Here is a 16,378-nt window from a genome sequence, read left to right on the forward strand (position 1 = left end):
TGTAGATGTTTAAACTATTGCTGATCAGAATGATAATTATATATTTGTAAAAATATAAAAAAGATTTTTTTTGCACCCTTTAGAGACATGTAGGCTTCAGTGAGAATAATGTTTTATATTTATTTTTTTATTTAAATAAAATGTATTCTTTCATTTTGTATTTTAAGAATTTTTACACAAAATTGTTTCTTTTTTTATTAGCTTTTTAATTAACTCTTTTTTTTAATTTCATATATATCTTTTTATTACAATATATATTTAAATTATTATTAAATCTCAAATGATAAATCGCAATTAATCGCATTCAAAATAAAAGTTTTTGTTCGCATAATATATGTGTGTGTACTGTGTACATTTATACACAAACATAGTATATCTAAAACAATATTTTAAAATTATATATATATATATATATATAAATATTTTTCATATACAAACATACATTTTTATTAAATATATACATACATATATGGATAATAAATATGCACAGGACACACCTATAAATTAAGTAAGCAAAAACTTTTATTTTGAATGCGATTAATTGAAATTAATCATCTGACAGCACTAATAAAGATATATTTTTACATTACAATATATACATTAATATGCATTATTATTTGTTTATTATTGCAGACTACCTCAATCTATTTGACTTGCCTTTTCTCTTATTCTATTTTATGCCTTTTTATTTTTAAATATTCAATTTCTGTCCTTTATGTCTTATTTTCATTGTACACCAAAATAGACCATAAATATTATAATTAAAAATATTTTATTAGCATTATTCATAATTCTTGACATTGTATTTGTATTTATAATAATATAATAATAATAATAATAATATAATATAATAATTATAATAACATTTCAATAACTTTTTTAAATCAAATTATTTCATTAATTTAAAGTTTTTCATTGCCGATGGATCGCCGCCCACTGAATTAAACATGCTATTAAGCGAGGTCATGTGACTACAGTGCATACTGTTTCATATTCAATCTAAAGCTGCAGTATGCAGTGCATGTAGTGAGCAGTATGCTAGTATCCATTCTGAACACAGCCCATGTGCGAGGCTCCTCCCCTGCCCTCCTCCACCCAGCGGTGTGGGCGGAGCTTCATCAGTAATAGCTCATCCCGCCATGCTCCAGTTTCCACACACACACTCACACACTCACAGGGAGGGGTCGCGTGTGTCAGAATGAGGCAGCGTGGGAAAGCGTGACGATATGTTGAGGAAGCTGGTGTGCCGGAGGATCTGCGCCTGTAAGAGTCTCACTGTCTGAGCACTGCATGAGACAGAGACAGAGACAGAGACACAGAGAGACTCACATCTGTCTGTCTCTCTGAAATCTGATCGCTGTGATTAAATGCTGCATGCATCGCATGTGTGTGATTTTGTGTGTGTGTGTGTGTGTGTTTTTCATTTATGTCCTCTAAACCGGCATTGTGGAACCTTTTAACTGAAAATGCTTGATAGACATCAATAATGTATTCATTAAGATATGCAAATTCCTCGTGAGGGTTAGAGGACAGAAAGTGTCATATTCTCAAAAGTGTGTTTGTAGACAGGAAATGGCAGATTAGACTGCCTCCGTCCTTCTGACTTGTCTTCTCAATTTTTATGCTTTATTATTTTTTAAATAAGATATTTAAAATTTGTCTTTTTAGTTTTCATTTTTCATCCAATTGGACCAATAAATATTATTATTTTTTTTATTTTATATTAAAATAATATTTTTTTTATTTTGTATTTTTAATTATTTAATTTTATTAATTATTTACTTCATTTATGGGCACCAAATGTACTTGTAACCTACATTAATAAACCTTCAATTGAAAATGCTTAATAATAAAATAACATATTAATTAAAATAAACAAAATATAAATACAAATGTGTTTTTGCAGTTTGCTGTTGTTATTATTAATCTGCCTCCATCCTTTTGCCTTTTCTATTTTTATGCTTTTTTAAACATTTTTAAATAAGATATTTAGTATTTTTTTCTTACTATTTTTTTTATTTTACACAAAATTAATCAAAACATTTTTTCTGTTAACAATTTTTTTATTATTATTTTTTTTGTTAGTATTAATTGTATATTTTTATATTTACATTTTGTTGTATATTATATTTTTAAATAAAAATTCATATAATTAGTATATTGTTCTAATTTATTATATTAAATTAATACAATTATTTAATTAATTTATGGTCATCAAATGTCCTCACAACCTGCCTTATAAAACCTCCAGTGGAAAATGTTTAATAAATCTATAAAATAGCATGTTAATTAAATATGCTAATTGTTTGTGAGTGTTAGAGGACAGAAAATCTATACAAAATGTTACAAAATCTGTAAAAACAAGGATGTGTGTACAAAAAAAGACAAAATTGGCTTGAAACATCATTTTGGGGGTGTATCATGAATCATAAATTAAGTGAATGATATTTTAAGTTCTCCTTTTAGGGTCAGAGAAGGGTTTGAGTCTGTTTTTAATGTAAAAATAAAAGATGTTTGTGGTTTAGATGTCTGGATGAATGCGTTTGTTTCCCTGGAGGTTTCTGGAGTAGTTCAGAGTGTGTTAGATGGCCGTTTGCAGTGAAGGATTGTGGGAGAGAGGTGTTGACACTAATGCATGATGAATAAGGTCGGGTGTGTGTGTGTGTGTATAAATAATTCATGGTGATTGATCGCTGGTCTGGCAGATTTTGGTGATGTTTCCTCATGTGAGTGGCTCTGCCAGGGTTTCCTGAGTGTCCTTCAGATTCACACACACACACACACACACACACACACACACACACACACACAGCACACGGGAAATCTGTAGTTGCAGCGTAATATCAGGATGTTCAGATGAATGTCTTATTTATTCTTGTTTCGTTTGCATGCATTAAGCTGAATTTAACTTGTAGTGCAAACCAGGGTTGTTATGGTTCTCTGAAACGAAAGCTATTAAAAGCCTTGTTGTTAATTAATTAAATGGAAACAAAGCCAAAATAAAATAAAAATGGTAAATATTGGATGGAAAAACAGAACTACATTTTAAATAAATGTGAAAAAATACAATTAGAAAAAAACAAATGTAAATACATATGTGACATTGGAGAACAAAAACAGTCATATTTGTAGCAATAGCCAAAAATAGATAGTATGGGTCATTTATTTTATGCCAAAAATCATTCGGATATTAAGTAAAGATCATGTTCATGAAGATATTTAGTAAACTTCCTACCGTAAATATATCAAAACGTAAGTTTTGATTAGTAATATGCATAGCTAAGAATTCATTTGAACAACTTTAAAGATGATTTTCTTAAATAAACCTTTTAAAGTAAATTTAAATTAATGCAATTATTTCTACAAATGATTACCCTTTAAAACCTTTAAACCTTAAAAGAACAAACACGAATGAAATCACAAAAGCATGTTACAAGATTTATAAAAGTGCATTAAAATGAAAATGTTTGTATAAATGGTGTTTTCTCTGTGGTTCCTCAGATAAGAGCGTCGATGATGAAGATTCGGTGGATGGAGGTCGTTCCTCGTCGTCCTCTAAAGGAGCGTCATCGGTGCGTCGGACAGGATCCATGCGCAGACCGAGCTCAGCGTCCAGCACCAAGAGCTCAGGTCAACTACCTGCATCTCAGACCTTTCACTGTTATTGTGCTATTTGTATGCATCTGATTGGTTCTGCTTGTGTCTTCTGATTGGGCAATCCGGCGTTCCAGTTTTTCTGTTATAAAAGTAATAAAACATTTCAGTGTTGTGCTGCATTGCAAAGCCATATTAGCTCTAGCTTTATTTACAGTCTCTATTAAAAGACACTAAAAATATAAGAACGTATATAAAAAATATATTTGTTAAAATTTTGTATAGAATAAAATATGTGTAAAATAAATATGAATTTAAATATTTAAAAAGTATATATATATATGTGTGTGTGTGTTTGTGTGTATAAATCTTCTTATTATTATTTATTTATTTTAAATTTTTAAATAATAATTCTTATTTTTTTTAATTTTACACAAAATTAGATCAAAACATGTTATTTTGTTAAAAAAAATTTTTATTATTTTTTTATTAGTATTAACTGTATATTTTTATATAAAAATTTTGTTACATATTATATTTTTATATAAAAAATCATATAATTAGTATATTTTTCTAATTTATTATATTAAATTAATAAAATTATTTAATTAATTTATGGTCATCAAATGTCCTCGCAACCTGCCTCATAAAACCTCCAGTGGAAAATGTTTAATAAATCTATAAAATAGCATGTTAATTAAAATATGCTAATTGTGAGGGTTAGAGGACAGAAAATCTTACAAAATCTGCAAAAACAAGGATATGTGTGTGTGTGTGTGTATATGTGTGTGTATGTATATATACAAACTCACACACACACACACATATATATATATATATATATAATCAGCATCTTGATATGCCCCACCTGAGGTGGATGGATTATCTCAGCAAAGGAGAAGTGCTCATGAACACAGATTTAGACAGATTTGTGAACAATATTTAAAAAAAAACATTAAATAAAAAAAAACATTGAATATTAAATATCTATTTAAAACTTACTGGACATATTGATTGTTGTTATCAGGTAAGGAGAGCTCTGGTGCTGGAGCTGTTGATGAGGAAGACTTTATCCGTGCCTTTGAAGATGTGCCCGCTGTACAGGTAAGCATTAGTAGGCTTCGTATTTTTACTTTTTTATCAGTTAATATGTATATTCAATGTATTCAGCAAGGATGCATACAATTGATCAAAAGTGAGAGAAAAGAGATTTATAATATTTATAAATTTCAATTAAATGCAGTTCTTTTAAAGTTTCTATTCATCTGTGAATCCTAAAAAAATTAATGCATCACAGCTTCACCAAAAATATTAACTGTTTTAAACACTTATAATAATCAGAAATGTTTCTTGAGCAGTAATCCTCATATTATACTGATATCTGAAGATCATGTGACACTGAAGACTGGAGGAATGATGCTTAAAATTCGGCCTCGCATCACAGGAATAAATTACATTTGAATAGATATTCACATAGAAACCAGCTGTTTTAAATCTTTTTTTTTCTACATTTTGTTAACCTTTATTTAGCCAAGAAAGAAAATTTACTGAGATTGAAACTTCTTTTGCAGGAGTGTCCTGGCCAAGATAGGCAGCCCAAATTTTACAAACAATAACATACAATTCACAATAATTGACTCCAAACTACATCCAAATCCATTTGTGTGTCAGTAACTCGAGGATTCATCAATACCTCAGCTATAACATCTGTAATGTGGATTGTCATCCTGGACTCTGCATTCAGTGGTTTTCCATTAGAGATCTCTGGACAGATGCCAATGCTCAGTTAGTTTGATGATGCTGTTATTTCTCACAGATTTACTCACCTCGAGAGCTCGAGGACTCCATGAACAAGATCCGAGAAATTCTGTCCGATGACAAACATGATTGGGAACAGCGAGTAGCTGCAGTGAGTGATTTGTTACTCATCTCTCTGGAATACTTGATTGTGATTGGTCGATGGCATCATACTGTTCTTTTCACATAATATATAAATAATCAACAAATAATTTAAACTCAAATCAATATTTAATGTAGATTATTTATTCACTTGTTAAGTAAGAAGTGAAATGTGAAGTCAACTGGTCATTATAGCAAAATAATGGAAGCAGTTTCTGCCACGAGATTTCTCTCTCAGTTTATATCTCGTATTTCTGAGTTTATATCTCGTATTTCTGAGTTTATATCTCGTATTTCTGAGTTTATATCTCGTAATTCCGAGTTAATCTCATAATTCCTAGTTTATATCTCGTATTTCTGAGTTTATATCTCGTATTTCTGAGTTTATATCTCGTAATTCCGAGTTTATATCTCATAATTCCTAGTTTATATCTTGCAGTTCTGAGTTTATATCTCAATTCTGAGTTTATATTTAAATTCTGAGTTGATATCACAATTCTGAGTTTATATCTCGTATCTCTGAGTTTATATCTCGTATTTCTGAGTTTATATCTCAATTTTAAGTTTATATCTCGTAATACAGAGTTTATATCTTGCAGTTCTGAGTTTATATCTCATATTTCTGAGTTTATATCTCGTAATTCCGAGTTAATCTCATAATTCCTAGTTTATATCTCGTATTTCTGAGTTTATATCTCGTATTTCTGAGTTTATATCTCAATTTTAAGTTTATATCTCGTAATTCAGAGTTTATATCTTGCAGTTCTGAGTTGATATCGTATTTCTGAGTTTATATCTCGTATTTCTGAGTTTATATCTCGTATTTCTGAGTTTATATCTCAATTTTGAGTTTATATCTCATAATTCAGAGTTTATATCTTGCAGTTCTGAGTTGATATCGTATTTCTGAGTTTATATCTCGTATTTCTGAGTTTATATCTCGTATTTCTGAGTTTATATCTCAATTTTGAGTTTATATCTCATAATTCAGAGTTTATATCTTGCAGTTCTGAGTTGATATCGTATTTCTGAGTTTATATCTCGTATTTCTGAGTTTATATCTCGTATTTCTGAGTTTATATCTCAATTTTAAGTTTATATCTCGTAATTCAGAGTTTATATCTTGCAGTTCTGAGTTTATATCTCGTATTTCTGAATTTATATCTCAATTCTAAGTTTATATTTAAATTCTGAGTTGATATCGTAATTCCTAGTTTATATCTTGCAGTTCTGAGTTTATATCTCATATTTCTGAGTTTATATCTCGTAATTCCGAGTTAATCTCATAATTCCTAGTTCATATCTCGTATTTCTGAGTTTATATCTCGTATTTCTGAGTTTATATCTCAATTTTGAGTTTATATCTCATAATTCCAAGTTTATATCTTGCAGTTCTGAGTTTATATCTCAATTCTGAGTTTATATTTAAATTCTGAGTTGATATCGTAATTCCGAGTTTATATCTCATAATTCTGAGTTGATATCGCAATTCTGAGTTTATATCTCGTATCTCTGAGTTTATATCTCGTATTTCTGAGTTTATATCTCAATTTTAAGTTTATATCTCGTAATACAGAGTTTATATCTTGCAGTTCTGAGTTTATATCTCATATTTCTGAGTTTATATCTCGTAATACAGAGTTTATATCTTGCAGTTCTGAGTTTATATCTCATATTTCTGAGTTTATATCTCGTAATTCCGAGTTAATCTCATAATTCCTAGTTTATATCTCGTAATTCCGAGTTTATATCTCATAATTCTGAGTTGATATCGCAATTCTGAGTTTATATTTAAATTCTGAGTTGATATCGCAAATCTGAGTTTATATCTCGTATTTCTGTGTTTATATCTCGTAATTCCGAGTTTATATCTCATAATTCTGAGTTGATATCGCAATTCTGAGTTTATATCTCAATTTTGAGTTTATATCTCGGAATTCTGAGTTTATATCGATCAGCTACAGTGAACCTGTAGCTCAAGCGGTGACGCATTGCGTTAACAAGCACAAGGTTTGGGGTTCGAATCCCGGGGAACACATGATAGGAGAAAATTGTTAGACTGAATGCAATGTAAGTCACTTTGGATAAAAGCGTCTGCTAAATGCATAAATTTAATTTTTAATTAAATTTTATTTAATATCGTAATTCTCAGCTTCCAAACAAAATAGAGTCCATTTTGTTATGTTTATTTTGAAATGTACGATCAAACTGGTCGTTATCAGATCACTTCAGTATTATGGGGTCATGGTATTTAAATTTGACCATTGACCCATTGATTTGTTTATTTACAGCTAAAAAAGGTTCGTTCTCTGATGTTGGCCGGCGCGAGCGACTACGATGGTTTTTCGCAGCAGTTACGGCAGCTGGAGGGGCCGCTCAAACTCTCGGCTAAAGATCTACGCTCGCAGGTGGTGCGTGAGGCCTGTATCACACTCGGGTGAGTGAAATAAAAGCTGCTTCATCTCCTGAATTGTTTTCTACAATGTAAATCCGTCTTATCCACTGATAGGTTTTCAAATATACCTACATCTTTCTGGTTTAATGCAGTTGCCTGGTTTAAACCATCATCCCGTTCAGCCCAAGTTGAATAAAGACTGACTGCTGAGTCGTGCTGACAGACTTAGTTTAATGAAAAGAATCAATTAGTTTAAGTGGTCTGGTTTCAAACATTGGACGGATTCCAGCATCATAAGATCTGCTGCGCTTCATGATGGAGCAGAGAAAGTGAAGCACTTAGTGTGTATGAAAACACACACTCTCATTAGATCGTCAGGCTCTGTTCCAAACCATAGGCAACTACCTTTATAGGCAACATTACAGCTGAAATGGAGCCACAGAAATGACTAATTTGGAACACAAATATAGCTTTTCATGTGAAAGGCGCAACTGATAGTTAGCATTTTGTATAACTAATTACATGTTCTGATAAGCGCAAATATTGGGTAAAATAGTGCATTAATTGTATTTACATTTAAACACATTACATTTAGTTTTTTTTTTATTAACAATAGTGAATTTTAATTGATACTTGTTTTTCTTCTCTTGATTTTAATGTAGATGCGTACACTTGCTGTAAAGCTGCTTTGAAATGATACTTATTGGGAAAAGCACTATACAAATAAACATAATATTTCAAATGTATTTTTAAATATTATATAAATATGTCACATTTTTTTTGTTGATATTTTGAGTTTTTAAAGGTACAGGTTGTAGGACCTGCCACTAGAGGGCGCACTATCAAAACAATAACAATCGTGTTGTTTAATGACGCTAAGAAGGAGCGTGGAATGATGGGATTTGTTGTCCTCTAGACCAACCACTGACGGCCATCAATCAGACGGAAAGATAAATCATGGATTTAACGCGAGTTCAACGATTTGCGCGAGTAGATTAGATACAGAGTCAGTGCAAAGACGCGATCAGACGATGGATCAGACGTGTCCTCGCGCGGGTCTAGAGACGCGATGCCCTGCGTTTGGCATATATGCCCCATAATACTAATCTTGTTTATCCTTATAATAGCATGCATTTTCTGTAAAGATACGAATCAGAACAACTCACCTGTTGAGTAAAACACAAGCGAGATCGGCATCTCTTACTAGTTGAAGTTTGTCGCGAAGCTACTTCCGCATTTGTCCACGACACTGTTGTCATGTGGTTTCTACATCAGTAAAGGCTCGATCTGTGTCAGTTGCACTACTCAGTCATGCGATTGAAGTTCAGGATGCTCACGTGGTTTGTCACGCGGTTTGAAGGATGCATACCTGAGGATGTTCCTGAGGTTTGCTTTCGGGGGCGAAGCTTACCAATATCGGGTTCTTCCATTCGGCCTTGCACTCTAACCCTGAATTTTCACCGAGTGAAAATCACTGGATCCGCTGTGACTCCAGGACATCTGCATTCTGAATTCAGTGTTTCCCACAGTCTTGCACTCTATTTGTGCCCCCATATATACATATATATGCAAATTCATTTTCTGCCAGCAGGAGGTGCTTTAAGAGCGGGAGTGATAGAAGTTTTCCAGTAACTGCTGTAAAGCAGCGCTGAACCAACAATCGCTGCTTTATCAGGCATTACATGCAAGATGAAATGAAAATGACATCGAAAATTTTCTAAATACAGTCGGTTACCTTCCAAAATACAGTGATATAGAAACACCTGCGACGCTTTTTGATTTTCATACGTGCAGTGCTTATGTTCATTCAATGAAGTCAAAGCCTTTTGGAAAATCTATTTGTGGTGGTCAGTTTTGATATTGTGGCAGGCCGCCACAAATAAATCAGTGTATAGGAAACCCTGGAATTATATTGACAATTGGTTGATATTAGCTTACTCTGAGCAGACGGTGGTTCAGCATTGAGATGTCATTTTCGCCCACATGAAAGAGCTGGGGTTAACACCAAGAAAAGTGTGCTTTCTCCATTACAGAGGACCACTTATATGGGCGTGGTGTAGGATTCGACCACGATTCAGGCACGTTTGTCTCCTGCTAGGATCGAGTCTATCCTCACTGCAGTAGCGAGAGTTAAAAAAGGCCGGTCACCCATTATTAAGCACTTTCAGAAACTGCTGGGTCTGATGGCAGCTGTGCCCAACGTGACCTTTTGGCCTGCTGAACATGAGATTTTTCTTTCTTCTGTTTCCCATTCATGTATACTCTCCCACAATGTCTCTTCCGGGTTGTGGGTTTTTTGGCTTTCTGGCATGAAGCATGTTTGTAGACATTTTGATTGTAGTGTCCACTCTTTGCTGACATAGTGTGCGGTCACTGACATGTAAGGCATCATGTTGCAGCAGGACCACATGTCAGTTGAGAGGGCCAAATGTTCCACATCATCCAGCACTGCTGAAATATTTGCTCTGATGTTGTTGTACAACTTTGGGACTGCTGTCTTCGAGAAGAATGTCTGACCTGGCAGCTCCTACTGCTTGTCAAATGTTTGCAGCATGACCTTCAATGCGCTCTTCTTTGTATAAAAAGAAACCATTTCTTTTGCTAGGTGGCGAGTTACAACATCAGTATACTCCTTCAATCTTTCACGGCCACGCTTATACTTTGTACTGTTGGCAAATGCCTCAGATATGGTTGGTTGGTCCCGAAGTTCAGTTGTGCGTGATGAAATTGGTAATGAACTGTATTCCGCATTATGGTGCACAGGCAAATTATCATGTAAATTTGTCAACTGCCCATCTTTTGCATAGATTATAAGAACACAAATCCTGTACACCACTTCAGACGTGTCCCTTGGTTGTCCTCTTTCATTAGGTCTAAAGCCAGCCTCAAAATACTCCCTTCATAGGCAGCTCACTAGGTTTTGTGTTTTGTGTTTTTATGATCTCTGATGTTTCTCTTCCAGACACCTGTCGTCTGTGTTGGGTAATAGATTTGATCACGGAGCTGAAAACATCATGCCAACCTTACTGAACCTCGTCCCCAACAGCGCTAAAGTTATGGCCACATCCGGAATGGCAGCAATTCGTCTCATTATACGGGTAATTGTGAAACACACACACACACGCGGGCAGCTGATGCTCTGTGTGACACGCAGTCAGGCGTGATGTTGGATTCTGGGCAGCAAACATAATCAATAAGATTGATCTGCATGTTAGTTGTGTCTCTTCCAGTATCCTGCACATGTTTAGTGTGGGTTTTATGAACATCACAGTAGTTAGAAACATCCCAGAGTGCTTCCTGTTGAACTATTTTCTATTCCTGATGCTGTCCCAATCAGTTTTACATCAAAATTATTGAGTCTGTGCAGCACAGCTTGGTCTGTGAGCTTGTCTGAAGCGTGAGCAACTCAATCTAGATGAAACAACATTTATATATGAAGCTGTTAATAGACCCTTTTTCTGTTCTGTTTCTATATATATACGTACGTCGAAACATCCCCGAACATAACCAGGTGAGCAGATCACTCTCTCACTATTTGATTGCTCTAGTCTTTATCCACTCATCATCATCATCCACCAATCAGAACACACGAGAACTCTTTAACCACAGCTGCTGTGCTTCTAAAGCTCTTGCAGCAGCTCAACACTGGTTTTCTCTGAGGTGGTCGGATCACATCAGATTGTGGTTAATCTTGCAGATCATGACTTATTTCTACTCTTCCTCTCCCTGCAGTTTGGTAATATAAAGATTCCTCCTTTGAACTCCCACCTCTTCTGTGGGTTTTATTGTTCTGGGTCTGAATTTGGGCTCCTGGGGTCTCAAAAAAGAAACATTTTCAATCTCCAAGGTGAACGTTATGACAACACACTCTTAGAAAAAAGGGTTCATTGGGGTTCTATATAAAACCATAGGGTTCTTTACTAAACTCCAAAGAACCTTGTATGCTAAAAACGTTCTATAATGACAAGAAAGAACCCTTTTGGCACAAATGTTCTTTAGGCTATTATTTATTCATATATTACATTATTCTGCAACATTTTGTATTTGTAATTATTGTTTGTAGTAACCAGTGTTGGGAAGGTTACTTTGGAAATGTAATAGGTTACAGATTACAAGTTACCCTGTTTAAAACGTAACAGTAGTGTAACTTTTTTAATTACTTTAATAAAGTAATGTAACTAATTACTTTTGAGTACTTTTTGATTACTTTTATAAATTTCTAATGAATGTTTATTTGCAACTGTTAATCATCTTCAATCAATTACACCATGCAGGTTTAACATTAAAGTAGTGCTCAATACTGTCAGACTTTAACCATCCTTCATCACCTGAATTAAAATGATCACATTTATAGTAATAATAATAATAATTCATTACATTTATATAGCGCTTTTCTAAGCACTCAAAGCGCTTTACATAGTCAGGGTATCTCCTCATCCACCACCAGTGTGCAGCATCCACCTGGATGATGCGACGGCAGCCATAGTGCACCAGAACGCCCACCACACACCAGCTCACTGGTGGAGAGGAGACAGAGTGATGAAGCCAATCAGCAGATATGGGGATTGTTAGGAGGCCATGATGGTCAGAGGCCAATGGGTGAATTTAGCCAGGATGCCGAGGTCCCACCTCTACTCTTTTCGAAAGACATCCTGGGATTTTTAACGACCACAGAGAGTCAGGACCTCGGTTTAACGTCTCATCTGAAGGACGGTGCTTGTTGACAGTATAGTGTCCCCATCACTACACAGTTCTAGAGATTAATTTCCATGAGGGGCGGACTGGGAAAAAAAAATAGGCTGGGAAATCTCCCACTCATACACCCACAACCCATTCTGAAACATGGACAACACTATTTTGTGTATGGACCTGACATGAAAAAGATTTGAATCCTTAGGTTGGGGACATGCAACATAATTAAGAGTTCTCTCCTGAACTGCACCTTCACTTCCATTATCCATCCATCTCTCTCATGACTTTAATACTGAAGATTTTTATTTGACTTTTACCATGTTTTGTAAGTGCAATTTATTTATTTTTTTGGCAAATGAATTACCACTTGTATTTATTTTTACTACAAATTCCATAATTAAACCACGGTTAGTGCCATACCATAGGCTACTTTAATTTTCCTAAGGGTTGCTTTTTTTGTATGCACTAGCTCCCCCTAAACCTATGATAAAATATGATGATTTGTCTGCTAACTTACTACTGTAACATTACAAAAGATAATAATGACGTCGTTTATACAGTATTTTGAGTGATTGCGAGCAATGTGCTGCTGCTGCTTGACTAAGTAAACAAAGACAAAACTACATTGGCATCTTTACAGATGAAACTGACCTGCACCTGAAACCCTGAACAGAAGTGTCGCTTCTCTGCTCCAGCTGTGCGCTTACACAGTTCACTCCGGTCTCTCTCTCTCGCATTGATTACTCGGAGTCTGATCCAAACCGTTCGGCGGAGGCGCGGAGAGAGCGCGAGCCCAATCATTGGCAGTCACGACTAACCGATTCATGATTTATTAGAGATTTAATTATCGAATGGCGGATTCGGAAATAATCGCTTTAATATATTCGGCCTGCAATTATACAATGACAATATTAAAGTATAGGGCCAAATCTTCTGCCAGGCCACCGGGAATAGTCCCGGTTCTCCCGATGTCCAGTCAGCGCCTGATTTCCACAGACACGCAGAACGTGCAGGATTCATATTCAGTCTTTTTGCGGCTTAATATTCACAGACATCAGTCCATATCGCGTTTTTATTCAAATGTACTGACCTACTTTTGATTTATTCGTCCAAAATGTGGCATATTGCGTCCGCGTTATAGGCTGAATTCCATTGACTGGATTCTACAAATGTGTTTTCCGCGTCTCTGAGATTATGGGCCATATGTCTTAGTGCAATTTGGGAAAGAAATAAGCTGTATGTGGATGTGTGTAAATATTCAAATGTAATCCTCTTTGTAATCGTTACAATTTTCATAAGTAACTGTAATTTAATTACTCATTTTTTCTTAGTAACTGTAACTGATTACTGTTACATTTATTTTGTAATTAAATTACGTAACGCCGTTACATGTAACTAGTTACTCCCCAACACTGGTAGTAACTTAATATCACATTTTAATCATGCTGATTTTTGGAGAAAAACTGAAATGGCACTCTTCGTGTGATATTGATTAACTACATAAAATGATATAAATATATACATTTTCTAACCCCCATATCTTGAATTTTGTGATCATTCACATGCATTCATAAATGCATTTGAATACACCGAATAATGCAGTGAAAGAACTTGCTCAAAATGCACATGCGCACTAGTATGACTTCATCATGTAACTTTACATTAGCCTAGATGCGTGCACTTTTTAGGCAAGATTTGTTTAGTTTTTGAATATACTTGATACTGTTAAAAGGCACATCATTAAAACAAAAAATACGAGTTCACATATCACAACTAAACACGCTTGGAAAACTTAGTTAGAACTAGCTACTAAATTAGTTAAACATGCCTATCCATGTACAGCTATGATTCGCGAACCCCAAACTGACTCAAATGATTCGCAAACCCGCTTTGAACTCCCGAACTGATTCAACTGATTCGCGATCACCAAACTGACTCAAATGATTCGCGAACCCACTTTGAACTCCCGAACTGATTCAAATGATTTGCGAACCCGCTACGAACTCCCGAACTGATTCAAATGATTCGCGATCCCCAAACTGACTCAAATGATTCGCGAACCCGCTTTGAACTCCCGAACTGACTCAAATGATTCGCGAACCCGCTTTGAACTCCTGAACTGATTCAAATGATTCGCGATCCCCAAACTGACTCAAATGATTCGCGAACCAGCTCCGAACTCCCGAACTGACTCAAATGATTCGCGAACCCGCTTTGAACTCCCGAACTGATTCAACTGATTCGCGATCACCAAACTGACTCAAATGATTCGCGAACCCGCTTTGAACTCCCGAACTGACTCAAATGATTCGCGAACCGTCTACGAACTCCCGAACTGATTCAAATGATTCGCGATCCCCAAACTGACTCAAATGATTCGCGAACCCGCTTTGAACTCCCGAACTGACTCAAATGATTCGCGAACCCTCTACGAACTCCCGAACTGATTCAAATGATTCGCGATCCCCAAACTGACTCAAATGATTCGCGAACCCGCTTTGAACTCCCGAACTGACTCAAATGATTTGCGAACCGTCTACGAACTCCCGAACTGATTCAAATGATTCGCGATCCCCAAACTGACTCAAATGATTCGCGAACCCGCTTTGAACTCCCGAACTGACTCAAATGATTCGCGAACCCTCTTCGAACTCCCGAACTGATTCAAATGATTCGCGATCCCCAAACTGACTCAAATGATTCGCGAACCCGCTTTGAACTCCCGAACTGACTCAAATGATTCGCGAACCCTCTACGAACTCCGGAACTGATTCAAATGATTCGCGATCCCCAAACTGACTCAAATGATTCGCGAACCCGCTTTGAACTCCCGAACTGACTCTAATGATTCGCGAACCCTCTACGAACTCCCGAACTGATTCAAATGATTTGCGATCCCCAAACTGACTCAAATGATTCGCGAACCCACTCCGAACTCCCAAACTTGATCCCAAACTCCCAAAATAATCTATAATAAATAATTATGTATTTAAACAAATTTGTATTGAATATTACAAAACAAAGTGATTTATAAAAGAGTCTGCTAAATGTAAGTGTAATACATATTCACATTAGAATTTTTAAATACACAAAAATACCGTTTTAGAATCTCAAAGATTTAAACCTGAAATCTTTATATTAAAATTTGCAAAACATTAATTTGATCATAGAGGGTCATCATTAGAGGGTCAAAAAAAGATGGAAGGGTTGTGTTTTTAGCCGATTCTTGATGATGGCTAAGGACTCAGCTGCTTGGATTGAATCGTTTGTTTGTTTCTGCTTCAGCACACTCACTATCCACGTCTGATTCCTATCATGACCAGCAACTGCACTTCCAAATCAGTGGCCGTCAGACGGTGAGAACATGCACACACATACACACACTCACACGTGCACACACACACACAGACACACACACACACAGACACACACACACACATGTGTAAAATGTCCTCTCTGATTTGAGTCGCTCTGATCTTAACAGGAAATATTTGCTCTGACTTGCAGACGCTGTTATGAGTTTTTAGACCTTCTGCTTCAGGAGTGGCAGACTAATTCTCTCGAGAGGTGAGAATTAAAGCAACAGTTCCCCATTTACTCCCCTGCATGTCAGTCCAAACCTCTGTGAAACACCAAAGGAAATGTTTTGAATAATGTAGTTTGTTGCTCTGTTCCATATTTTCACCAAACTGTTTGGTTAAACTCTTTCATTAAACTGAATCGTCCAAAATGAGCTGGCTCTTTTGAGTCCATTTTTGTTAATTTAGGGTTTTTTGATCCAGTTCACAAAACTGCCTC

General features: G+C 35.3%; 1 protein-coding gene across 1 annotated transcript in view; it reads left to right on the plus strand.

Moving 5' to 3' along the window:
* Positions 1-16,378, plus strand: part of LOC132126862 (CLIP-associating protein 1-like) — a 90,611-nt gene that overhangs the window by 18,679 nt on the left and 55,554 nt on the right. The window contains exons 9-15 of the mRNA XM_059538420.1: positions 3,502-3,630; positions 4,622-4,698; positions 5,411-5,503; positions 7,785-7,930; positions 10,851-10,986; positions 15,866-15,936; positions 16,088-16,147. Of these exons, the coding sequence (XP_059394403.1) occupies positions 3,502-3,630; positions 4,622-4,698; positions 5,411-5,503; positions 7,785-7,930; positions 10,851-10,986; positions 15,866-15,936; positions 16,088-16,147 (712 nt within the window). The remainder of the gene's footprint in view (positions 1-3,501; positions 3,631-4,621; positions 4,699-5,410; positions 5,504-7,784; positions 7,931-10,850; positions 10,987-15,865; positions 15,937-16,087; positions 16,148-16,378) is intronic.

Source organism: Carassius carassius, chromosome 44, assembly GCF_963082965.1.
Source record: "Carassius carassius chromosome 44, fCarCar2.1, whole genome shotgun sequence".
Taxonomy (NCBI): domain Eukaryota; kingdom Metazoa; phylum Chordata; class Actinopteri; order Cypriniformes; family Cyprinidae; genus Carassius; species Carassius carassius.